This window comes from Mus musculus, chromosome 4 (genome assembly GCF_000001635.26).
Source record: "Mus musculus strain C57BL/6J chromosome 4, GRCm38.p6 C57BL/6J".
Taxonomy (NCBI): Eukaryota; Metazoa; Chordata; class Mammalia; order Rodentia; family Muridae; genus Mus; species Mus musculus.
Genome location: NC_000070.6, coordinates 138,997,703 through 139,023,134, shown reverse-complemented (window position 1 = coordinate 139,023,134; position 25,432 = coordinate 138,997,703). Strand labels below are relative to the sequence as shown.

The window sequence follows — 25,432 nt, the reverse complement described above, 5'->3', positions numbered from 1 at the left end:
GTGTATACATCAGTATACAAGCTTCCCCGTCTGCCTTCCCAGCCCCACCCCCACCATTCCTGGGTACCTGTTGCCGTGAGAGAAGGATGTGCGCCAGGTGCTTGCCAACTTCTGCCGATCGGTGGAGGCACACGCCCCAGGGGTTGTCGATGACATTGGCGACGCTGAGGAGTGAGGCTGGCCAGGTTAGAGCAGCCACGATACCTGAGGAGATAGGATCCCACAGATGAAGCAGGAATGGGGTGGGGTGGGGGTGGGGAGCTTTGCTAGGGCAGTGTGGCTGATGGATGCTCTAGGAAATGTGGGTGGGGTCTGTGTAACCAGGAATCTGAAAGGCTTTCTGGTGATAGACTCTAACCAGCAAATGGGAGGAGACTTGAGACATCATTCTGATGCACAAACTACATCTCCTGCCCAAGCACGCCCTTGTGAGATTCCATAGACAGCTCCATCCAGTCATTCATCCGGTATCCTAGACCCACTACCCTGCCCAACTCAAGTGACTTGTTTATTTAGGGCAAAGAGACAGTAGCTGGGGGGCTTGAGCTAGCCTTGGGTATGAGACCATCTCTGCTGCATCTCTCCCACTGCTATGGCCCAGCTTGGTGTCTTTGAGAGACACATGGGACAGAGCCAAGCCATTTAAGTTCCCTCAGGCTGGCCTGAGCCAGGGGACAGTTAACTGACCCACCGATCCATGAATAGGCCCAGTTGAGATAAGCCAACTCTAGTCTTGCCTCTCTTGAGCTGTTAGAATAGAGGATTATTACACCATGAGTTTGGGGGTGGCTTGTCATACAGCAGTAGCCAATGGAGATACTGTATGGTTGGCTGTTGCCTTGTCTTTTGACACAAAAGTCACAAACTTCTCACAGATGAAGCTGAGGCAGGAGACTTGCAAGTGTAAGGTCTACCTAGGCTACAGAGTGGGCTCAAGGTCAGCCGAGGAAAATTAATGAAACCCTGCCTTAAGATAAAAAGTAAACACAAACTTGGGAAAAGAATATGATCGGAATATACTTAAATTTAAAAATTGTCTTAAATAATAATAAAAACATTCTAGTTTGAGATTGAGATTGATACAACCATTTGTCTTGTCTTTAAACACACTGTAAAACTTTGGCTTTTTTTTTTCCTTTGCCACTCAAAATAAAAAGCACACAAAAAGAAAGAAAATGCAGAGCTGGAGATGAGCTAAAGATCTCTGGCATGCTCGCACAGCATGCACGTGACCCTACGTTTGTTTGCGCCCTTTGTCTCTAGCACAGAGCCAGGCTCCCTTGGATTGCAGACATGCAAGGATTAGTGCCATGGTGTCCTACCATGGCTGGTCAGTGAGGGATGCTTACCAGAGAGCACTGTGTACTTGAGAGCCTCCTGTGCTACCATGTTAGCGAGGCCACTGAGGATGGTCTCCAGGGCATTGCCCAACTCCATCAGGTACTTGGCCTCCCAGGCCAGGCAGTACTGCTCCTGGCTGCGGGCTAGGGCCATCCATGGGGCATTAAATGTGCCTGAAGAGAACACAGATAGGTGTGGGTAGCGCCCTTTACTGGCTGTAGCAGCAGGTGCCCCAGTCACAGAACAGGTGAATGGAGGATGGCAATCTATAAAGATTGCTGCATGGATAGATGATGATGGATGGATAGATAGATGGATGGATGGATAGATGCATGGCTGGATGGGTAGATGGATGGATGGGTGGATGGATGGGTAGATGGATGGTTGGGTGGATGGATGGATAGATGGATGGATGGGTAGATGGATGGTTGGGTGGATGGATGGATAGATGGATGGATGGGTAGATGGATGGTTGGGTGGATGGATGGATAGATGGATGGATGGGTGGGTGGATGGAAGGATGGATGGATGGATAGATGCATGGATGGGTGGATGGATGGTTGGGTGGATGGATGGATGGTTGGGTGAATGGATCAATGGATAGATGGGTGGATTCTAATCTGGATAATGGGTGGTTGAGTGCACAGGTGGATGGATAGAAGATGGGTTTCTCACCTCTCTTGGTCTACTCCCTCTCTGTGAAATGAGCCTCCCATTCCCACCCCTTAGAGATACATGGAACAAACTAGCCCAGGGTCAAACCAACAGAGGCAAACCCGGTTCCCATCTGAGTCCCTCTCCACCCTGATCCTCACGGTATCTGCCGGACCCGAGCCAGCCAGTGATGGCAATGGTGATATGTAGCTGCCGGCCTTCCGTCAAAGGCAGGAACATGAACTCCTCAATGGCCCCGACTCGCTTCTTCATCTTGTATCCTTAGGACATAGACACAAACAAATGTGTTTACATACTCACACATCAAGTCTATGTGCTCTGCTCCTGGACAAATGCATTTCATCTGTGAACTCTAAGACAGGCTGTTGTCCCTGATTACAGGATAGGAAGACACTGCCCAAGGCCACTAGATCTGCAGGCCAGGGTCTAAACTCAGGCTCTGTATTATTGCCCTGTCCTGCCTCAGTTGCTATCTCTCTCCTGCATTTCCTACTAAGCCTTAACCTTCACTACAGCTGATACCAACTGTGATTCTTGGCAGCCTTCCACATGCCTGTGTGCAACTGGGGGCCACGGGCACAGCCAAGGCGAGGACACAAAGACACCACAAGCCTCTGAGGGATGGTGCCTGGGTACTTCCTGGGTGATAGCAACAGACTGGGCTGGACTCTTCCGCTGCAGCAAGTACTCATGGGGTACACATGGGAAAACTTAGTTTTCCAAACTTTGTCCTGAGCCTGGCTACGCTGATTGCAAGTCCAACAGCTTCTAAGGTTTGCTGCAGGATTGGCTTGGCTGGGACTCAGAAAGGGCAAAGCCACATTTCCTTATTCCCCCAGCCCCCCGCAAGAAGCCATCTGGGGCATCCTTTTGGCTGAGTCAAGCTGGATGACAATCTTTTCCAAGTCCCCGTTCTTTTTTAACCTTACCTGTCAGGCCAGCTCCGGCTGCACCAAACAGTGAAGTCATAACAGCGATGCCAGCCACTGAGCCCAACGCGGCTGCCCCGGCACTGCCTATGATGGTTGCGGCTCCTGCAGCGACAAGTGGGGCAGCTAGCCCCCCAGTCACACCTGCAGGGTAGGAACTCAATCAGGGCGTGGCTTAACGGGTTCTTTTCCCACGGGCTGCCTTCTATAGAGCTTCCAGCAATGCCTTTAAATCAATTTTAAAAATTTATTTATTTATTTGACTTTTAGAGACCGATTCACAAAGCTGAGGGTGGCCTCAGACTCACTAGGCAGCCCAGGATGACCCTGAACTCTTGATCCTTCTGCCTCTATCTCCTAAGAGCTGGGATGACAGGCGTGAACCACCGTGCACGCACGGGCAGCTTCTATCAGTGAGCATATTTACTACTGACTTAGGTGCCTGTCACGTGCTGGGGCCACCCCTCCCCCCACCACTGATACACAGACCATGATCTATCCCCTGCAGCGGGGCCTCACCAATCACTGTCCCGCCTCCAACTGTGGCCAGGCCTATCAGAAGATAGCGTTTCCACTTCCTCCGTTTTTCTTTCCTCTTCCGGGATGCCTCTGCGGTCCTGGAGATAAGAGGCCGGTCTATGGCTGCTAGCTATGGGCCAGGATCCCTTAAGTCTTCCCACTATACCAACCCCTAAACCAGAGATCAGTGGTAGGTAGGTAGGTCGGTCCTGGGCCCATCAGTGCCTGGGGGAAATCTCAGTGAATGGAGCATACTACTTACCCAGCAGATCCATCCTAATGGGTGCAATTTAAATAATGAAAAGATAATAATAATAATAGTAATAATAATAACAGTAATAATAATAATCATAGCAACAATAGCAAAAGAGGCAAACAATCGCTTTCACAGAACAGATGAGCCCAGAATGAGTACAGAATGTACCCTCATCTTGCCAGCAGATTCCACTTCCCCAGGGGGTTTGGAAATCTGTCTCCTCCAGAGCAATTATGCGTACAATAGACTGGAAAAACACGTGTACGAGAGATGGGGCCTTGTGGTAACAGCTGAGCTCATCCAGACTGAAAACACAGATGCTATAAGCCCAGTCAAAGGTAAGAGGGTTATCTGCAGGGAGAATGTTTGGAGTGTTTATAATTTATATTCTTAGCTCTTTGAGAGAGGGTCTCAAGGCCCAGGCAGGCCTTTAAGTCTCTATGTAGCTGAGGATAACCTCCGACTTAGGATCCTTCTGCCTCCATTTTCCAAGTGCTGGAGTTACAGGCATGTACCACCATGCCCAGTTTGTGTGATTCAGACATGGAACCCAGAGAACGTTCAGTGAGAACAGCCCCTTTGAGAACGACCATCTCAATGTTCAGAGACAAGATTCTCAGCTCTCCTGACAGACCTTTAGCCCTTGGCTGCTTTAAGGTGATCAGAGACAAGAAGAGAGGTGGAGGGTGGGTGGAGGGGCCATTACGGGAGAACTCTGAACTGAAGCTGGAATTTGGACAACCGAACGCAGCACGATCATAAATGACGAGAAACGGTTAATATTTAGTGAGCCCTTCCTCTACACCAGACTCCACACTGCACATTGCGGCCCCACGGTCCGGATGCTTTAAGAGATAATAGCGGTAGAGCTGGGCATGGTGGTATGCACCTTTAATCCCAGTACTCCCGGAGGCGGACATAGGCGGATCTCTTGAGTTCCAGCCTGATCTACAGAACAAGTTCCAGGAGAGCCAGAAACCTTATCCTCACGCCCCAAAAGAGATAACAGTGGTTATTCCAGAGGGGCAGTGTGTGTGTGTGTGTGTGTGTGCGCGCGCGCTAACAGACTACTTAAAATCTTTATGGAGTGCATGTTCTTGGAGGTAACAGTGGTTGCTTGTGCCATACAAAGGTTTAAGCCTCAGTCTTCTACAAAATGAAGACAATACTACGTATCTCCTTAAAAAGACATTTTCCTCTATGATTAATTTAGTGTGTGTGTGTGTGTGTGTGTGTGTGTGTGTGTGTGTGTGTGTGTGTGTGTGTAGGTTTGAGAACAACCTATGGGAGTCAGCTATCTCCTGCCACCACATAGGTCCTAGTGACAGCTTAGGGTCATCAGCCTTGGCAGCAAGTGCCTTTCCTTGCCACAGCATCGCAGTAGCCCAGTGACAACTTGCTTTGTGAAGATGAAGCTTATCCGATTTAGCTAACACGGTTACTGCAAATGCACTGCGCCCCCGCCCCCACCCAGAGTTTGCACACCTGTGGGCTGAAATTCCCTGCCTCCATCCTTGCTCAACCAACGTGCCCATATCCTTCCTCACGTGAGGAACAAGGAGCAGGCTTCTCTCCAGCACCAGCTCACCTCTACTGAGAGGCCCCTGAGTGGAGGGCAGCCCTTCTCAGCTGCCTCCCTGCAGAGGACCAGAAACCAATGGTAAGGATCTTTGCTGACCATTGAATCCGGAGCTGGTGCACATAACCACTAGGTGGAAGGTGAGAGGTGACTAGGAGTAAGGGGGTCTGGTGTCAGGCTCTAAATTGTGGGATTCCATAGTTGCTGCTCAGTATTGATGCTAGGTGTCCCACAGGGCACCGGAATCCACGGGGGCTCACGTTCCCCACATCTGTGTACATTTGCATATAACTTCTCATATCTTCTTGAGTGCTTTAGAGATATTTAGATTTTATGTCTTTTATAAAATACAGCAATGTCATGTGTCACTATTTATTCTGTTTGTGTAAATTTTAAAAAGTATTTTCAATATAGAATTTATTTTTTTAAATAAACAATTATTTTAGGCTAGACATGATGGAGCCTGCCTGAATCCCCGGTACTAAGGACATAGAGGCAGAAGGATCAATCAGAAGGTTAGTCTTTTACAGCCTTAGCTATTTCTCTCTCTCTCTCTTTCTCTCTCTCTTTCTCTCTCTCTCTTCTCTCTCTCTCTCTCTCTCTCTCTCTCTCTCTCTCTCTCTCTCTCTCTCTCTCTCTCTCGGCCAGCCTGAGTCATATTACACCTTGTTTCATAATTATACCTTCTTTCAAAAATTAAAAAAAATCAAACAAAAATATTTCGTGGTTGGTCAACTTGGAAGGCATAGAAATGTCATAGTTGAAGACTGTGCACTCCTGTGTGCCCAGCTGCCAGCTGCTGGCCAGCTTTCCTCAGTGAAACATAGGGTGGGGGTGGGAGTAGGGGGCACAATGCTGCCATTTCTAGAATCTTTAAAAGCCAGGGCAGGAGGCTGACAGGTCTCCTTTGCTTTAACCTGAGACTGCCAGTGTTCCAGACAGGCACGGATCCATCAGCTTAGAGCCCCAAACCAGGGCAACATGGGCACAATCCACAGCCGATCTTCATTCGATGCCCAAAGCAAGAAATGAGACCTTGGTGCTGCAAGCCATGGAGATTTGGGGGCTATATCCGTCATAGCAGCAAAATCTCCCTACCTCAGGAACAGAGCCACTCACTGAGCCTGTGACTCTGTAGAGATTATAACCTGAACCTTTTCACGTAAGCACCCTGGGGGGGGGGCTAGGTGTGTGTTTGTGGTGTGTGTGTATGTGGGTGTTTGGAGGCCTGTATGAGATGGCCTCCCTAACTGTCACCATTCAATATGTTTGCTGATGTTCTTATGTGTCTGTCTCATTGCTGTGACCACTTCTTCCTACACAGGGGCAGTGATACACTCTTCTGACCCTTAATGGCTTTGACCCTTCATTAATGACCATTTCATCAGTTTAAGTAGGAGGCTGGCTTCTCAACAGAAGGCCCAAGAGAAGCAGGACCACACACAGTGGGGTGACTGACCACACACAGTGGGGTGGCTGACCATACACAGTGGGGTCCAGCAGTATGACTCGGGGTCAGTGGCACACTTCCATACTGCAGTCATAGACTGGGGAGCAGCCGGAAGCTGAGAGAAGAGGCTCAGGGGCCCAGCACTGCTTGCTCGTCCATTCCTGGCTCTCCACCCTCTGCAGTTTGCCCTGGGCCTGGATGGTATTCCAGGCAGGTTTCTTTTTTGGGTAGGAGAACACATGTGTGCAGGAGCATTCGCCCATTAAGGGTAGGCGTGGAGGCCAGAGGCCAAAGTCAGGTATAGCCTACAATCGCTCTTTATCACATTTTGGGAGTCAGAGTCTCTCTGTCAACCCACAGCTCACTGATTCAGCTACGCTAGCTGCCTAGTGAGTTTCAAGGGCCTGCCTGTCTCTATCCAATCCCCACCCTGAGCACTGGGGCTCTAGGCTCATGCCACCGCATGTGGGTTGTTTTGTTTTGTTTTGTTTTGTTTTTTACAGGAGTGTTAGGGATCTGACTCAGATCTTCATGTGTGCACAGCAATCACCCAATGAGACATCTCCCAGCCCCACATGGCTTTTGCAACATCTCATAAAGGCCTCCAATAACGCCAGGAACTACATGCTACTTTGTTTCACGTAGGAAAAACAGAGCAGACACGGGCTAAAAGAAAACAGGTAGGTGAAGTTCAGGCCAGCCATCACCCAGTAAGAAACTTGCAGAACAAGAGAAAACTGGGAACTGGCAGAAAATGCCCGAGTTCAAGGCCAGGCTGGTCTACACTGCAAGTTCCAGGCCAGTCAGGGCTACATAGTGAGACCTTGTCTCAAGTGAATGGATAAACAAAATGTTCATAATTCCTACAAATGTCTTTTAGTAAGAATTACTAAGACTTCTAAGTTAGTGCCAGTGGCATGACGTGCCACTGACAGCTTCTAGATTTCTCCCACAGTGACGTCTGTATACTAATGGTACCAGACGGGAAGCCGGCTTAGCTTGGCTCGATGGAGTAGAATGACCACAAAATCAATAAGGTCCCCCAGGCCTGTGTGGCTCAAATGCATGAAGCTAGTTCATCAGAATGGTTCTGCAGAGACCCACACACCACACACACACACACACACACACACACACACACACACACACACACACACACGAGGTGCCCTGACCCCTACCAGTTTTTTCCTCTACGTTATCATTTAAACATTATTTTTTTGACTGGAAAAGGTGGGGTTTTTCTTTCTTTCTTTTAAAAGAGCTTTATTACTTTGGTGTATGTGTGTGTGTGTGTGTGTGTGTGTGTGTGTCTTGGCCTGCATGGTTTATCACACGTATGCAGTACCAGTGGAGGCCAGAGGAGGGCGACAGAGCTCAGGGAACTGGAGTTAAGCTGGTTGGGCACCACCATGCGGGTGCTGGGAACTGAAGAGCAGCCAGTGCTCCTAACCACTGAGCTATCTCGCCACTCCTCCCCCCCTTTTTTTCTTTTAAAAGTGAAATCAATGTGATTTTCCTTTTTCAAGTTTTATTACATTTTTACTGTATGTCTATATGTATGTATGTCCGTGTATGTGTGTCCATATGTCTGCCTGTTTATATACGTAGATATAAATGGAGACCAAAGGATAACTTGTGTGAATCAGGTCCCAGAGATCCGTTCCTCTGCATGCTGAGCCATCTTGCCAGCCCCCAAGGAAGTGTTTTACTTAAAAGGTACTTCTGTCTGACATGGCTTCTTGATTTCCCTATGTGCACACATCTTAATAACTGCTTTCCCTGTAAGCAATTGTTTCCTTTCTTTATCTTTACTGATAATCACAGCATTTTACCCTTGCAATTAGTCTGGTTGAATTTCAACATTGAGAGCCCGAGAGGAGGCATCCGCTCTGAGTCACAGCTATGGTGCTTCCTTCCTTTTCCCTTGGGTGTTGAAATTCTGGGAACTCCAAATCTACAAGATGGTTTTATTCCTGCCACGGACTTTGTTTGCCATTTGACTAGACATGATGGCAGCCCATACCTTCAGTCAGCCCACAGCCACACATACTTTCTAGAATAGGCATGAACTTGAGATGGCATTTCTGTGTGAGTCAAGGTCAGACTCCTAAACTGCGGAAAACAGCTCAAGAAGAGGGTACCGACACTATTCATAGTGTGCAGCCACCAATCCAAGGCATCTGCTCTCCCGTGGGAGTGTGATCTCTCTAGCCGCTCCCTTCCACCTATCTCCAATGCAACTCAAGGTCCCGCATATGCTAGGCCAGCGGGCTACCACCACGCTTGCTACCACCACTCTTGCTGGCCATCAGCCCAGCTCCAGCTTCAGTGAGAGATCCTGTTTCGAGGAAGTAAGTGGGCAGTGATAGAGAAAGCTCTCCAATGTCCATGTCTGTCCTCGTGTGCTTACATATGTATGAGCAATTTACAGGCAGACAGATGTGTGCCCTAACCCCAGTCCACCCTGAGATCTATCCCTAGTTAAAGCCTGCAAGGAGAGAATCTGAGGTTTCAAACTGGGCCTCAAGAAAATAACACAAAAGCCAGGTGGTGGTGGTTCATGCCTTTGACTCCAGCACCAGGGAGGCAGAGGCAGGTAGATCTCGGGAGTTTGACTCCAGCCTGGTCTACATAGTAAGGGCAGCCAGAGCTACATAGTGAGACCCTGTCTTGAACACTCCCCCCCTCCAAGGAAAAAAAGGGGGGGGAGAAGAAAAAAAATAACACTCGGGCTAAGGCTGGACTTGGTGATTGAATCAGGAAGCCATGGACTAGCTAAGTGACCTGGGCCAACTGACTCCTCACAAGGATGATAAGAGAGTGGGATGGGGCAGCCCTCCGGGCTTGTATCAGCAAGCACTTGGCAGGAGTCGGACAATGGCCACGTTCTTGTAAGAGTTTATGAACTCCAGCCTTGTCTCAGCCGAGGGTCACCGAGGCCTGTTGCATAACAGGCACGGTCCCAAGTTTTTGATGTGAGGTAATTAATTTAATCCTCCCACAGCCTCTGATGGAGAACTACCACTAAACCCACACCAGAACTGAAGGAGCCAAGGCGCGGAGAGGTGCGGTCAGCTATCAGAGAGGAGGAGGCTGGGGCGGTATTCAGGTGAGGACCAAGCACACTGGGTGACATGCCACATTGTAGATCCTACCTACAAAGAAACACTGCACATAGGCCCAGTAAAAAGCCTCAGCATTAGAAGGGATCTCTACACAGCCTGATCCCTTAAAACAGGGGTGACAAACTGGGCCACAGCAGGATGGATGGTCAGCGGAGTTGCCTTCCCTTTGTTTCAGATCCCTCTGGAGAACAGAGTTCTCCACAGTCCCTCAAACTCCACATTCGGATACAATGATGTTATAATCCTAACTGCTAACCGACAGATGGTGAGCTGTATGGGCCCCCTCACTGTCAGCTTCCTTTCAGCCCCCCACGGGAAACCTAGGCAAAAGGTCTTTATTGCTATCCCCATTTCACAGGTAAGGAAACTGAAGCCCAGAGAACATCAATAACGTTCTCAAGATGGCAACGCTGAGGAAGTTTGGAGCTGGGTTGTGTTGGAACTTCTGGGGTTCCTCTTCTCTGACTCTATGAGTCTGACAGAGTCAGAACAGACTCCTCTGGATCACACACAGTCCTGTCCGCTAACAGGATCCTCAGGCACCAACTCATCGCAAGACCTGAGAGGCTGACCCATTTTCAACATAGTTGAAGAAGAACTAGGTGGTAGTCCTCGTGATTAAAACCACTGGTTCAGGTCTGCCTGTTTGCTGCCTGCTGCCTGGAATAGTTCTGAGCATAAGTATTTTCAGATTATTTTGTGTGTGTGTGTGTGTGTGTGTGTGTGTACATTTGAAGATCAGGAGTTGAGAGCAAGTGACTTCCTCAATCACTCTCCATTTGATTTTTTGAGACCGAGTCTCACGGACCCTGGGCTCAATGACTAGCACCAGCGACTCCTGTCTCCACCTGCTCATTGCTAAGGGTACAGGTGCTCACTAGTGTGCCCAGCTTTCACACGGGTGCTAGAGGCCCACATGCAAATTCTACTGACTGAGCCATCTTCCCACCCTCCCCTTAGGTGATTTCAACAAGTTGCCAGAGTGTGGCACACGCCTTCAATCCTAGCACTCAGGAGGCAGAGGCAGGTGGATCTCTGTGAGTTCAAGGCCAGCCTGCTCTGCAGAACAAGTTCCAGAACAGACCTGGGCTACATAAAGAGATCCTGTCTTAAAACAAAACTGGCAAACCCAAAAACCAAAACTGAAAACTACCCTTGCCGCTGTCTCCTGTCCTTTCGCCTGTGTGTTCTGGAGGGAGCCGGCTCTGCCTCTGCACTGTGCTTCAGGTTTCTATATCCCACTGGGTGCAATTGATAGAACTGGGCTTCCCAGAGATGGCTGTGGGGGACGAAGAGAAGCCCATGCTGAGTAGGTGTGCCCAGTGCCCGGTACCTGGTGCCTGTGCTGGGCAGGAGTGCCAGATACCTGGTGCTTGGTGCTTGGTGCCTGGTGCTTGGTGCCTGGTGTTTGGTGCTTGGTGCCTGGTGCTTGGTGCCTGGTGCTTGGTGCCTGGTACTTGGTGTTTGGTGTTTGGTGCTTGGTGCCTGGTGCCTGGTGCTTGGTGCCTGGTGCTTGGTGCCTGGTGTTTGGTGCTTGGTGCCTGGTGCTTGGTGCCTGGTGCTTGGTGCTTGGTGCCTGGTACTTGGTGTTTGGTGTTTGGTGCTTGGTGCCTGGTGCCTGGTGCCTGTGCTGAGCAGGAGTGCTTGACGCCCAGTGCCTGGTGCCTGTTGCAGCAGCTCAGGATCAAGACGGGGCTGGAGTTGATTTATGATACTGGGCTTAGATGACGCCCAGAGCTGGGCTCTGGCCAAGTCACAAGGATGATTTTCTTTTCCATATTCTTAATGTGTATATGGGCGGTGGCAGCAGGGTACGTGATGTCTGTGTGTGTGTGTGTGTGTGTGTGCGCGCGCGCGCGTGTGTGCACGTGCGCAGGTAGGTCAGAGGACAAATTCTGATAGGCATTTCTCAGACACTATCCACTACTTCTTATTTTTAATTTTAAGATAGGATCTCTCAGTGGCCTAAAACTCACCAATCTGGTCAGGCTGGCTAACTAGCAAACCCAGAGACCCACCCATTTCTGCCTCCTGAGTGCTGGGATTACAAGTGTGCACCCCCACAACCAGCCTTTTCTGGTTCTGGGATCAACCATAGGCCCAGTGCTTCCACGTTGAGTGCTTGGCTGACTGAGCTATCTCCCCATATCCCTCACATCCCTGACCACACATGGCATGGGGTTTATGAGGGCAGGGGAGGGTTCACGTCTATCAAGCCCTTGCTGTGTGCCAGCCTGGGCTGAGTATTTTCTTCTGTGATTACATTCTTTTCTGTAGTGACCCTGGGGTGGTGATGTTGAACTATCCTGAAAGCCATTTTGTATCCAGGGATATCGTAGTTAGAGAAAGTGTCATAAAAGCTAAAGGTGGAGTGGAGTTTTCAGGACCACCGGATGGTGGAGGACCACTGGATGGTGGTCACACATCTAGCACCTTTAACAACCATCTCTTCTTGCAACCGCAGCCAAGCCCAGAGAGGGTGGCAGGTGACTTGCTAAGGTCACGTGGTGAGTCAGGGTGACTGGGACTCATTGTCTAATGCTCTGTCTACCTCACCACATGGTTTCTACGTGGGATGGGGGCTTGAGATGGACAGAGATCCCTCAGGTGGAATTCAGGCTTCTGCCGGGTGTTGGGGGTGGGCTCAGGACTGTCTTACTCAGACTCCTCCTCTTTGGCGTCCTTCAGGCTCTCCAGGAACACCTCTTCCAGAATGTCAAGCTCCTCCATGGGCACCTGGAGCAGGGAGGTCACATGACAAACGAGGACTCTGGCCCGGGCATCATAGTGTCCTTCAAAGGAAACAGAATGGGCAAAGAGTCAGTGCAGGTTTTAAGTCAGGGATGCTAGCAGGGGTGCACACAGCGTAAACCCTAAACCTGGAAGCAGAAGTAACAGCCCCAGGGAAGCCAGCCTCAGGGCGGCTCTTGGCAGTTCCCACTGTCCTCAGGATTGTCACATGATCCTGGGCCACTAGGATAGGAAATGGGAATAGTCTACCTGGAGGGTTACAGGCACACAGGGATGTATGACCTGGTGTGCTTGGGTCAGGGGACAATCTTGAGGACAGTGGGAGATCTGACTGCCTGTGCCTGAGTGCTGGGATTAAAGGTGTGCACCACCATGGTCCAGTTTCATCCTCTAATTCTTAGATAACAAATATCAGTGTCCCAGAGCAGGGCGTCAGAATGTTCTCTTCACTTGTTTTTGCTGCTGCAAGAAACTGCCAGGCATAATCTTTTTTTAATTAATTGTGTGTGTGGTTTGTGTGAGAGCACATATGTCTTTGTGCGCTCATGTATGGCCACAGGTCAACAGGTTTCTCTCCAGCCATTTCTGTCTTGTCTTTTGAGACAGGGTCTCTCTCTCTCTGAACCTGAATCTTGCAAGATCTTGAAAGTTTGCTCAGTCTGACCATCAGGTTCCGGCAATACGCCAGTTCCTGCCTCCCCAGTGCTGGGATTATAAATACGTGCCACTGAGCATGGCTGGGGCCTGACCTCAAGTCCTCAGTCTTATATGACAAGCACTTATATGACGAGCACTTATATGACAAGCACTGTCTCCCAGTCACCAGGTTCTCACACACCTGCTCCTGTCTGCACAGACGGGTTTGATATGTAGCCCAGGCTGGCCTTGAATTCTCTAAGTAGTCCAAGCCAGCTTTGAACTTCCAATCCTTCTACTTCATATAACTGCCATCGCTAACTCTTTTCCCGGGTTCTTGAGGCTGCACACAGTCCTTGGCTCTTGGCCACATGACTCCAACCTCTGCCTCTTTTTTTTTTTATTTAAGATTTTATATATAGATATATACATATACATACACATATACATGCATACACATACATAAACACACACATCATATATACATATATACATTCATATATGTTCATATGTATGTATGAATTATATTATATTCATATATATGAATATACTGTAGCTGTCTTCAGACACACCAGAAGAGGGCATCCGATCCCATTACAGATGATTGGGAGCCACCGTGTGTCTGCTCATCACCTCTGGAAGAGCAGTCGGTGCTCTCAACCACTGAGCCATCTCTCCAACCCCAACCTCTGCTTCTTACTGGGTCTCCTTTCTCCCTACTCCAGGGACCCTGGGACTCCACCATGCCATCCAGATGGTCTAGAACCAGCTCCCATCCCAAGATGCTTTACCTGGACACAGCTCCAAAGTCACCTTATCACATGGGCAGCAAAGTCAGGCGTCCCACAGAACCGAGGGACCCAGAGTCTATCAAGCTTTGAACCTTTATTTTCCCCTAAGATAAGGCTTGGCCAACACCGTATGTCTGGACCCTCTCCAGCTCACTCCCTGTGCTCCTGCATGCGCACCCTCTCTCTCAGCATCCCTCTGAGTGACTGGCTTGCCTGTGTCAGATTAGACACAGCTGATTCATCCTAATGTCCTGTCCCAGCACCTGCCTTCAGTGGGGTGCAGCGTAAGAGCTTAAAATCAGATTATTTATTTATTTATTTATTTATTTATTTATTTATTTATTTATTTTCTGGCAGAGAGAAAGTTCCAGGACTTGGTATTCATCTGCTCTGCCATCTCCTGGCCCCGTGGAGATAGAAGCTGTCAGAGATGCAGGTCTCAGTTCCTGCTGCCCATCTGTGTTGTTTGAGGAACATGGCTGGGATGAGGATTCCTGGCTGGGGACACGGTTCAGTGGCAGTGCTGGCCTAACACACACTGGGGTCCAGCCTCAGCAGCACACACATGAACCAATGCACACACGCATGCATGTGCACACACACAAACCAGTTCCTGCCTTGGCTGGTGGGGGTTGGGGGGGGGGGAAGGTCCTCAGAGCTGGCAGGCACAGGTGTTATGATGGGAGCTGCCTACGTGCCCAGGGACAGACAAACATGTGTCCCGTCTTGGGGGTCACTAGGTTAACGCAGACAAAGGCACTCCTTTTTCTTTGAAGGAAAGCCTGTGACTCCCAGGTGATAATCGGGCTGCAGAGAAGGGTTTGCCAGGGTGATTAATGGGTGGTGAATGTAATTAGCTAGTAATAATACTCCAAGGTCAAGGCTGCAGTGATTCAGGCTGCCACGTGCATGGGTGATTAATATTCAGGGGCAGTATCAGGCACAAGGCTCCTTCCTGTAGCCTTTGGGAAGGGTCATTTCAAAGACTATGGGGGCTGGGCTCCTGGACTGGGAGCAGAGCTTCTGTTTGGGGCAGAAGGGTGGGTCCTGAGTCCTGGGCTATCTCAGATATTTTGGAGCAGGTTTCCTGCCAGCTTATCAGATGACCAATTCACTTGTAAGAAGTGGCCCAGCCAGCCACCCACTTTGAGACTCGGGCCAAGATCGGAGGCATTGGTCTAGGGCAGTGGTTTTTCAACCTGTGGGTGGATCACCCGGGGATCAAACGATCCTCCCAGAGGAGTCCGCTAAGACCATTGAAAAGCACAGATATTTACATTGTGATTCATAACAGTAGCAAAATCACAGTTACAAAGTAGCAACAAAAATAATTTTATGATTGGGGGTCACCACCCCATGAGGATTAAAGGGTCCCAGCATTAGGAAGGCTGAGAATCGCTGCACTGGAGTCTTCTGACTCTCCCAGCCCAAATACAGGCCATCAGCTAAGACCAGGGCTGCTTCTCCTAAGGAGGGCACTGGTTCTTAGCTTGGTTTGAGCTCTTTGCTCTGCCTCCTCTGCTGCTACCACCTGACATGGGTGTGACCATTGTTCTCTGACCTCCAGTTACCCTGCCTGTCCCTCCTCTTTCATTCTGGCCTCATGCGCTCTGTTGGCCCCATGGTAGCCAGAGAGATCCATTAAAACCTTCTGTCCGATCATTTTCTATCTCAGCTTAAAACTGCAACAGCTCCCAATGTCTTTAGAATAAAATCAACACATCTGGCCAAGGCCCACTGTGGCCTGTCCACTCCCAGGCCCCTGTCTGGCATCCTCTGCTGCCTGTCTCTGCTACAGGCTAGATGCATGCTGAGCTCAGAGCCTTACTTGCAGGCTTGCTGTCCGGAAAAGTCCCTTTGCTAGTGTGCTGCTGGGCTGGCCCGTGCCTACTAGTCAAGCTTCCACTTAAAACATCAACTCTTTGAACAGGCCATTGGCTCCTCACCAAGAGCGGCTAAGCCTCGGTCATTCTGTTTCCCTAAGGGCAGAGCTCTCAGCCTGCTCCTGGCTCTTTTCATACCTGTGCTTAGTAGGTGCACCGCAGTGCAATAGGTCCCCCTGTGCACCACAGTCCTCCTGGCCTACTAAGTTCTCTGCTGTATCCACAGCCCCACATGGTGCAAAAGACCTTTGTCATCTCTCCATGAGATCTGTTTTCAGGAACTTGGAGTCTTTCCTTCTCAGGAGACATGGTGCGGAAGGGGCAGGGGGGCAGACAAGCTAACTTGCTAACTTCCCCTCAACCCTGATTATGAACTGAGCTCTGACAATGCTTAGAACAGTCTCTCTGAGGTTTACGCTTAGCTCAGTCCTTCTCAGAGGTCACCTCCTTGGGGAAGTTCTTGCAAATGCCACCCCATGACCTGTGTTGTCTTGGCAGCAGCGATTCCTACCAATCACCATTTAGACGGGGGCAGTTTTGGAGCGAGAGATGGAGCTCAGACGGAGCACTTGCTTAGCATGCACGAAGCCCTGGCTTCCATCCCCAGCACTGCACAAACCAAGCATGGTGGTGCACGGTGGTGCATGGTGGATTACAGAATCCTAGCACTTCAGAGGTAGAGGCGGGAGGATCACCCTGGTACTTTGTCTCAAGCAAACAAATAAAAATAAATATGTTGGTAGTTTGGCTGCCTACTATTTTTTACTGTCTACCTCCCTTTCTAGAATACAAATTCCAAACCCACTGTGCATCCCTAACTGTCTGGCCCTGCTTGAAACAAAGAGAGGTTTATAACCTGCATGGATGAAGGGAGGACTCTGCAGGAATGGAGAGGTGGTCCACTGTTGGGAGAGACCCAAACTGTGGAGGGTTGGTCTGGATGAAGTCCTTGCTCTTTTCTGCAGAAAAATCCTATGATTTGTGGGCAAATAGATGGTTCAGGAGATATGGGTGCTCACCACCAGTAGGACAATCTGAATTCGCTCCCCAGAACACATATGATGGAAGGAGGAACCGAGTCCCACAAGTCGTTCCCTGCCCTTCACACAGACGCCGCACTCCGTCTGCAGTAAATAAATGGAAAGAGAATCCAACCAACTAACCTATGACTCGTAACCACACTAATCCAGAAGTTTCAGCTCTCCCCTACCAACGGAGCCACATTCTAAACTGCACTTCTGTTCTACCCTGCCTTCTCAAACCCTCTCAGCTTCCCGAGGAGGCAGCCATGGCGACTCACACCATCATGTCAGAGAGAACAGCACTGGGCTGGGTCACATGCCCAGGACTCTTAACAACTTGGGAGAGAAGTGGCCCATGCTCGTGAGCCCAACTGTGGTGTGTGTGTGTGTGTGTGTGTGTGTGTGTGTGTGTGTGTGTGTGCGCGCGCAGGTACACCAGGATAGAGCTCAGGGTCTTGGGCATGCTAGGCAAATGTTCTACACCAGTCCCAGAAATGCTTGACACTTGGCACTATTGAGCTGTACCAGGAGGACACTGTGAGTCCAGCCAGCACTAGATGCACGAAGTGCACAAAGACTCTTTTTAGTATTGCTCTGTTTTGTTTTGTTTAAAGGTGAAGGCTTCTCTGTAGCCCAGGCTGGTCTCACATTCTCAGTCGCCACTCCCCCACCCCAGCTGTATCCTGAGTGCTGGATTACACCCGTGCACTGCTGGACTGTCCCTAAAATTACTCTTCATGATGTCATGGTCATCCTACCAGTTGTAAGATGGTTCTGCCAAGACCGAGGCACACGTGCACATCCTCTTTAATAAGTCATGGTAACGGCTGCCCTCTGAGCTGGGGCTGGGGGCAAGGCTGGGAGCTGCCTGCTGCTCTGCAAGAGCTGCGTGCTTTAACACACACACACACACACACACACACACACACACACACACACACACACACACACACACACACACCCCCCGAGTCCTCACAGGCCACATAATGTATCCACCAGCCTACCCATTGTGCTGCTACCTCCCTGTCCACCAGTGCCCCTGATAATTAATTTCCTGGAACATTCCTTATTTATCCCTGCTCTTTCTCTAATGAAAAATCAATGAAAGAGAAGTCACATTATGCTTCAGGCCCAGCCTTGAATTACCTGTGGCCGGGGCAGAGGGCGCAGAGATCTACTTCAGAGGCTGTCCCCAGAGCTGCCTCCTCAGACACAATGCCAGCCACGTGCCTGCACATATACATGCCTATGTCACTGGAGGCGGCACAGCAGTCGTGAGTGGGCTGTGGATGATGCTTTGGGACTAGAACTCCACCACCTGGCTTCCAGCTATGTGGCCGCAGACAGGTTATCATGTCCGCCAACCCATATTGTCCTCTCTTGTAACGTGAGGACAATCATTGCATCTGTCTCCTAAGGGATTGTGTGGCTTCCACCAAGGATTGTGTGCTTGGAAAGGAAGCCCTGAGCTGGGAGCCAGGCATCCAGCAGGCACCCAGCGAGTTCTGCTACAGGAACTGTGCCCGGAGCCAGGCCAGTGCTCACAGCAACACTTCAGCACTTATTTGCCGGATGCTGCAAAATTAACCATCAATGGCCTGTATCTCAAGGACACAGCCAGGGAACTCAGCAATTGGGTCCCAGGAGGAACATTTCAGCCAGGCTAGCCTCATTCCCCAGAGCTCTGATTCTTAGGGGACAGGGGTGCAGTCTCTCCAGGAGGACTTCCCTCAGGAAGAAGAGTGTGAGGCACACACTGCTTCGGCTCTAGTGTGTGCACGTGCCTGGGACCCTGGCTTTGTATCGATCCGCAGGGGGTGCGTAAGAGTCACAGAGAGTGCATAGGGCAAAACTCAGGGTTCAGCTGCCCTGGCCCTGATTCAGAGTTCACACCAAAGTCCACGCTACCTTAGGTGGAACTTTGAAATACAACCCTGGCCTACCTGTTTCACTTCTGGGGCTGCGATTTCTTCCCTGTAAGTGGGGATAACAATACACACTACTATATGAGGTAACATACTAGGCGATAACTCACAATCTATATAAAGGGCCCAAAGAGCAGCTTGAATGACTTATAAGGATTACTGAGAGCAAATAAACAGGTCTCACCTGAGATAGCAACAATTTGATTTTGCACTGCTATTAGTGTGGGGGTGGATACAGAAACACACGTATGAGGTCAGAGGTCAGCCTTGGCTGTCTCCCTCAGTGGTCCTGTCACTGGACCCAAAGCTCACTGACTTGGCCAGGCTGGCTGGCCAATGAGCTCCAAGGCTCTGCCTGTCTCCATGTCCCCAGTGTCAGAGTTATAGAGGATTACAGCTGTGCTTGGCTTCCCTGGGTGCTGAGGATCTGAACACAGAGCCTCACACTTATACAGTGAGCACTTGGCTGAGTGAGCTCTCTCTCCAGCCCTGGAGACACTGTTGGTTGTCACATGAGATATGCTATTGACATATAACATATGGCGGTCAGGGAGGCTGCCTGAAATCCCGCAGCAGGCAGGACACCCTTCCACAGAGGATCCGCTGCCCCAGACTTCCACAGAGCCAGCTGTGAGAGCTGCCAGCACAGGGTGGTTTACATGTGCTGCATGGCTGGTTTTCACAGTTGTGTGGGCAAATAGATTGTGGGTTGCTATAGCATAAAGGAAATGATTGGCAGCCCACCCTGTTGCCAATATGGGATTGCTTTGTAACTATCATCCCCAGAATGTCAATATAGGTCAGTCTTCCAGGAAGTTCTGAGAAATGTGGCCTTCCATGGTGACTTCCTGGGAGGATTGCATGGGTGCTCATCCTGCCCAACACAGGGGGCAATTTAGTCTCCCTGCTGGGCAACTGCAGCCAGCCTCTGGAGGAGAAGGATGCTCAAAGTGTCTGCCCAGCTCTGATTGGGTGAGTTTTCTGAAGAAAGACCATCTGCCTATCATTCCTCTATTCCCTCTTTCTTCCTATTCACCATCCATCCATCCATCCATCCATCCATCCATCCACCCACCCACCCATCCACCCACCCACCCACCCATCCATCCATCCATCCATCCATCCATCCATCCATCCATCCATCCATCCATCCATCCACCCATCCACCCATCCATCCATCCACCTTAGTAAGGGTGCTTAGTAAGTGGTGGGTTTTCTTAATACAAACACAAAAGCAGTGCTGGTTGAGACACTACATTCAAAGATGCCCCTAAGAGAGAAGGAAGCCATTTGAAACCCACGCACTGATCCTGTCAGAGCCTGTGCCAAGGTTGCCCATAGTGTGGTGGTGTATGTTGGTGCCCCCATGTGCTCATGGTGGTTTGAAGTTTGCTGATGAAATGAGGAGTAGTCACATGGCTTTCTGGTGAGAAAGGAAACTGAGGCAGATGGAGGAGCAAGGCCAAGTCAGGCCCGTCTACCCAGTGGAGAGGCAACGGGAGAAAGCGGTGGCCTAAGAGGCTGGAGACCTGGTGTTGGTTGTGAGCCAACTTTTCACTGTCCTTCTCCTAGAAGGCTCCCTTCCCTTTCTTGACTTTGGTCTCTCCTGGTGACATGAGATCATCCAAATTGACCTGAGACCTCCTGAGACTCAGGTCTGCAAACTGAGGCATGTGTCTGAAGTGCTTTACTGGGGGCAGGGGAGTCAGGTGGCCACATGAGCCCCTAGGTCCAAGCTTGGTACAGAGTGCGTGCTCAACACACAATGTCTTTCTAGTCACTGGGATTATACTATCAGCTCTGGGTTAAATATGCACATCAAAAGCAAGTTGGAAACTTAGTCCTAATGCCTGTTCGTTAAGTGGTGGGACCTTTAAGAGTAGATTAAGTCTGGAGAGATGAAGGCTGACACAGCCAGAGTGGGTCCCAGCCCCATTCTGCTTTCTTTCTCTCTTTCCTGCCCTCCCTCACTCTTACATTTTCTGCCTCCGGACACTTTGACATGAAGGCTCTTGCCAGGTGCAGGTCCCTTGATATTGGACCCGGCCTTTCAGAACTTGAAGAAGTTGATCTTTGTTCTCTGCGAGTTACCTGGTCTCCGGCTTTCTGGCATAGCACACACAACACAGTTTAAGAGGACACCGAGCTGGAAAGTTCACTCACTGGGTAAAATGTTTGCTGTGCAAGCATGACAGCCTAAGTTCGGATCCCCTGAACTCAAGTAAAGTTGGACACTAAGGAGAAACGGGACGGGGAGACAGGAGAATCTCTGCAAGCTGGTGGGCTGGCTAGCCTGGTGAGTGACACAGGAAATAACAAAGGCTCCCTGTCCCAAACAAGATGAAAGGTGAAGACCGACACCTGAGGTTGTCAGCCGACCTTCACATGTGCACACAATATATACATGCCCTGTAGCATGCTCCTCCCACAACTGAAAATATAAATAAAGGACTAAAAGTATCCTCTGGACCAGAGCCTACAGTAGTCTTCCGGGATCAAAGACCGTTATTGATGACCTTGTGAGCCTGCTGGGGCCAAGACTCCAAATTTCCAGCAAAGCTCTGGAATGGAGATGCAGGAAGGATCCCGCCAGAGCCTCCAGAGGGAGCACCATCCTGCTGGCTGCATTTCAGACTCTGGGTTTCACAGAGGACACAGCGAAGTCAGGTGGCTAACAGGAGCCCCAGGAAACTAACGCGGGCAGAATGGGGCCCTGCCACTCACAGAGTAACTTTGGCAGATGGCATGGTTAGCCTTATCTCTGAGATGCCTTCCTCCATTACAAAATCAGCAGGTCTCTCCTGAACTCATTCAACAGGACTTCGCTAAGTGCCTGCCTGGTCCTAAGCTTGACCTACTGGAAGCTTCCCAGGGGTGGAAAAGGAAGACCAACCCTAAATGTGAGCAGTCACATCTCAAGGACTGGGGAGCAAGCCTGAATAAAGGGAGAGAGGAGAGAGTGAGCCAGCTAGTGCTTGAGTGAACACCCACCTTTCCTTGCTTCCTGACCGCCAGTGTCACGTGACCTTGCCTCATGCTCCTCCCACTACAACCAGAAAAGCTTTCTGTCCCCATGCTGTCCCCTCTAGGATAGATCTCACCCAGAAACTATGAGCCACAATTGTTACATCTCAAACCCAGGACAAATGGCCAAGGTGCCTATTTAGCATCTCAAAGCAGACCTGGCTGCCAGGTTCTCCCTGCATCTCTCAGCCCTTACCTCTTATGGGCATGGCTGGCACTGCCCATCTTCTACCCTAAACTTTTCCAGCCCAGGGTGGGCTGCCCTTCCCCCAGCCTCCCTTCCCTGTATAATTCAGCCATTTTGGCTATCTGGACCTTTTGTCTGCTCTGTACTCTCCTGGCTCTCCCCTCCCCTCCCCCACCTTCTCATGTGGCCCAGCTCAGGGTTGTGTTCACTCTGGACTCTCTCAGATGTCCCTGCCTCTGACTCTGCTCTCCCTCAGACCTACAATGAACCTCCTCCACCATGCTTGGAGCAGTCAGGCTCCTTCCTTTTGATTTCTTTTATTATTATTATTATTATTATTATTATTATTATTATTAAAAAATAAACCCTTTCTTTCTTAAGCTGGTAGATTCTTAAAGACTTTATTTTTTAATGCGATAATGTGGGTAGGTGTTTTGCCTGCATGAGTGTCTGTGTACCACGTGTGGTATAGAGTATCGGATTACCTGAGACTGCAGTTATAAATATGGGTGCTAAGAATTGAACCCAGGACCTCTGGAAGAGCAGCCAGTGCCCTTAACCTCTGAGCCATCTCTCCAGCCCTGATAGTCTATTTTTAAGTTAAAATAAACAGACAAACAAAATCAGGGGAAACCAGTCCTCTATTACCATCAATTATGCAGCTGAGTTTCCCACATCACTCTTACTTACTGCAGTGGATGGGCCTCTGCCCCGGAAAAGCACCTTCCTGCAGTGTCTGTCCGCCAGGACAGTGTCCTTGGTCACAGCGATGAGAAAGGCGATCAGTGCAAGAAACATGTGGTGGCAAGGAGGGCCACAGCTGTCCCTGCCAGTGTGGCGTCAGGGTGGATTGTAGGCCCGTGGAAGAGTCTGAGCTGCAGGCTAGAGGATTCTAGAAGCCTGTACCCAGAGCTTAATGGGCTGTTCTGGAGAGCCACCCATAAAAGGCTCCAACTTGTGAAAAATGCAAATGTATTTGGAAAAAAAGAACTGTAAGCTATGACGCTTTCTCTGTGTGAACTCAACTTCCCAGGAAGTGCTTTCCCCAGATCAGGCACTAAGGGGCACAGGGCCAGCTACAGCTGTTTAGCAGTTATGCTGGCTGGTTTTATGTCAACTTGACACCAGTTAAAGTCATCTAAGGGGAGGGATCCTCAATTAAGAAAATGCCTGTATAATATCCATCCAGCTGTAAGGCGTTTTAATTAGTGATTTATGGGGGAGGCTCATCCATGGGCTGGTAGTCCTGGGTTCTACAAGAAAGCAGACTGAGCAAGCCATGAGGAGCAAGCCAGTAAGCAGCATCCCTCCGTGGCCTCAGCATCAGCTCCTGCTTCCAGGTTTCTGCCCTGTTTGAGTTCCCATCCTGACTTCCCTCAGTGATGAATTAGGGTGTGGAAGCGTAAGCCGAATTAACCCTTTCCTCCCCAACTTGCTCTTTGGTCACGGTGTTTCACCACAGCAATAGAAACCCTAACGGGGACAGCAGGTGTGCACAATGCATGACTTACAAGGTCATAGAAGCTTGCACCAAAGTTGAGGACTCTGGGCAATATGTGGCAGAGTTAGAGACCCTGCAAGGAGGGAGGCCTCAAGAGACCGTTGGACGAAGCTGTGAAGGTGAGGCATGAAATCCAATGGCGATCCCAAGAGGGCGGAGAAACCAAGACCACGGGAAGCGTGCCTCAGAAAATTACAAACACCTATTGAAGTGTGCAGGCAGCAGAACTGGGGAGTGGGGCTGCTGGAGCCTGCTGGAGCTCGGAGCCCAGCATGTGCGGAGGGACCACCTAGAGCTCGGATGTCAGATTCAGGGTTGCAGGAAATGTTCTCTGTTCCTTCTCTGCCTCCATCCCTTCCTCTTGGATTGGGCTGCCTACTCTGTGCCTTCGGATGTCGGGAATAAACAACTTACACTTTTGGTTTTACAGGGACTTATAGTTAAAAGGTCACCGTGAGTCTCAGAAAAGGCTTTGGGCTTTTGGACAGCATTAGGACTGTTAAGATGAACTAATACACATTGCGTTAGGAGGTGGCTGCAGGCACTGAAGTCGACGCAGGTAGAATGTACCACTAAAAATTATGTGTCAGGGTATCACGTTGAACGGGGGCGTGGTGGGTGGGAGGTGTAATGACTCACCCTCAGTGACTCAGGGCATGGCTGTGTGTTCCCAGACAGGTTACATGAGGAAGGAAAACTCACCCTACGTGGGCAGCAGCACATGGATTGAGGTCATAAAAAGGAGAGCACCGACAGGCAACCAGCCTTCATCTGTCTGCCTCCTGACTGTGGATGCAGTGTGACTGGCTTCCCCTGCCCCCTCCACGCCTTCTCCACTGAGATAAGCTATGCCCTCAAATTGTGAGCTAAAATAAACCCTCCATCTTTGCGGCATTTTGTTCGGCACACCAACACACCCGGCAAGTGAGGGCTGAATGGAATGAGGTAGGGACAGAGCAAGCAGATGGACCAAGGACAGAAAGTTATAGTGTCCAGCCTAGGGATCAAATGCAAAAGTGGAGGGGGACACCCAAGAAGCTACAAGGAGCCACAGCTGGGAGAAGCCGCCACACCTGGGGCTTGACTCTATTGAATGAGGAGGTAGGAAAGAGGATGAGCAGCCCCTCCCCCAGGGCCTCGGGCCACACTGGAGGGGCTGGAATCCCTTGCTGGGTGTGAGGCAGGGAGACAAGGGTGGCCACACAGGCCTCTGGAAACGTCATTGAGATCTCAGAGGACAGCAGAGAACTGGCTGGAGTGCCAGCAAGGAGGAAACCCCAGCTGTTACCTCGGAGGCCATGACACTGCTAAGCTCAAGGATGCTGGGTGGTGAGGAGGGGACAGATTTGAGGGTGAGGGGGCAGAAATCAAACAAGCCGGGTCAATATCACATGGTGCTCATCAAAGACATTGGGCGAGACATAGGTGTGGCAGGGTCCCCAGCCTCACTGCGTGTGGACCACACCACAAAGGCAGCAAATCCACTCACCATTCTTGAGTGAGAAGCTCAGGAGGTCCTGTGGGAAAAAGGAGACAGAAATCGGTGAGGTGCTGACACGCCACCACCCAGCTCATGGGACAGCTAAGTATTAACTCCTACCAAGTGGAGATGGCAAAAGCCCTCCACCCTACAGTACAGTGGCAAGCCAGGTGCCAACTGGGCACGTGGGTGAATATGCAGGCCGCGGTGAGGAGGGAAAGGCCCTACATCCTGCCTGTGCACGTGGCTATCAGAAGTTGGTGCCACAAGCTCTGCCTACTGAAACTGCACTCAGAGAGGGTGAGCGACATGTTCAAGGGCACACAGCAAAGCTGCTGCTTCAGAAAAAAGGTCACCA

General features: G+C 50.2%; 1 protein-coding gene and 1 long non-coding RNA gene across 14 annotated transcripts in view; one reads left to right on the top strand and one right to left on the bottom strand.

The window, feature by feature from the left end:
- Tmco4 (transmembrane and coiled-coil domains 4) overlaps nucleotides 1–25,432 on the bottom strand; it is an 86,898-nt gene that overhangs the window by 36,039 nt on the left and 25,427 nt on the right. For all 6 annotated transcript variants that reach the window (XR_001784218.2, XM_030253908.1, XM_006539280.4 and 3 more), the window contains 7 exons: nucleotides 25,084–25,111; nucleotides 12,534–12,666; nucleotides 3,465–3,562; nucleotides 2,946–3,089; nucleotides 2,157–2,276; nucleotides 1,350–1,514; nucleotides 68–204 (listed from right to left, as the gene is read on the bottom strand). Coding sequence is in view for 5 of the 6 variants with exons in the window: in XM_030253908.1 (XP_030109768.1) it covers nucleotides 68–204; nucleotides 1,350–1,514; nucleotides 2,157–2,276; nucleotides 2,946–3,089; nucleotides 3,465–3,562; nucleotides 12,534–12,666; nucleotides 25,084–25,111 (825 nt within the window). In the remaining variant the exon portion in view is untranslated. The remainder of the gene's footprint in view (nucleotides 1–67; nucleotides 205–1,349; nucleotides 1,515–2,156; nucleotides 2,277–2,945; nucleotides 3,090–3,464; nucleotides 3,563–12,533; nucleotides 12,667–25,083; nucleotides 25,112–25,432) is intronic.
- Gm33214 lies at nucleotides 3,559–16,885 on the top strand. 8 transcript variants are annotated; one of them, XR_003955137.1, is made up of 7 exons: nucleotides 3,786–4,058; nucleotides 5,746–5,814; nucleotides 6,230–7,429; nucleotides 8,358–8,465; nucleotides 9,754–9,858; nucleotides 10,050–10,139; nucleotides 10,233–10,475. It is a non-coding gene; the product is annotated as a predicted gene, 33214 (long non-coding RNA). The 8 variants fall into 8 exon arrangements; XR_003955136.1 differs by lacking the exons at nucleotides 6,230–7,429; nucleotides 8,358–8,465 and adding an exon at nucleotides 3,559–3,658 and having other exon boundaries at nucleotides 3,903–4,058; XR_003955138.1 differs by lacking the exon at nucleotides 6,230–7,429.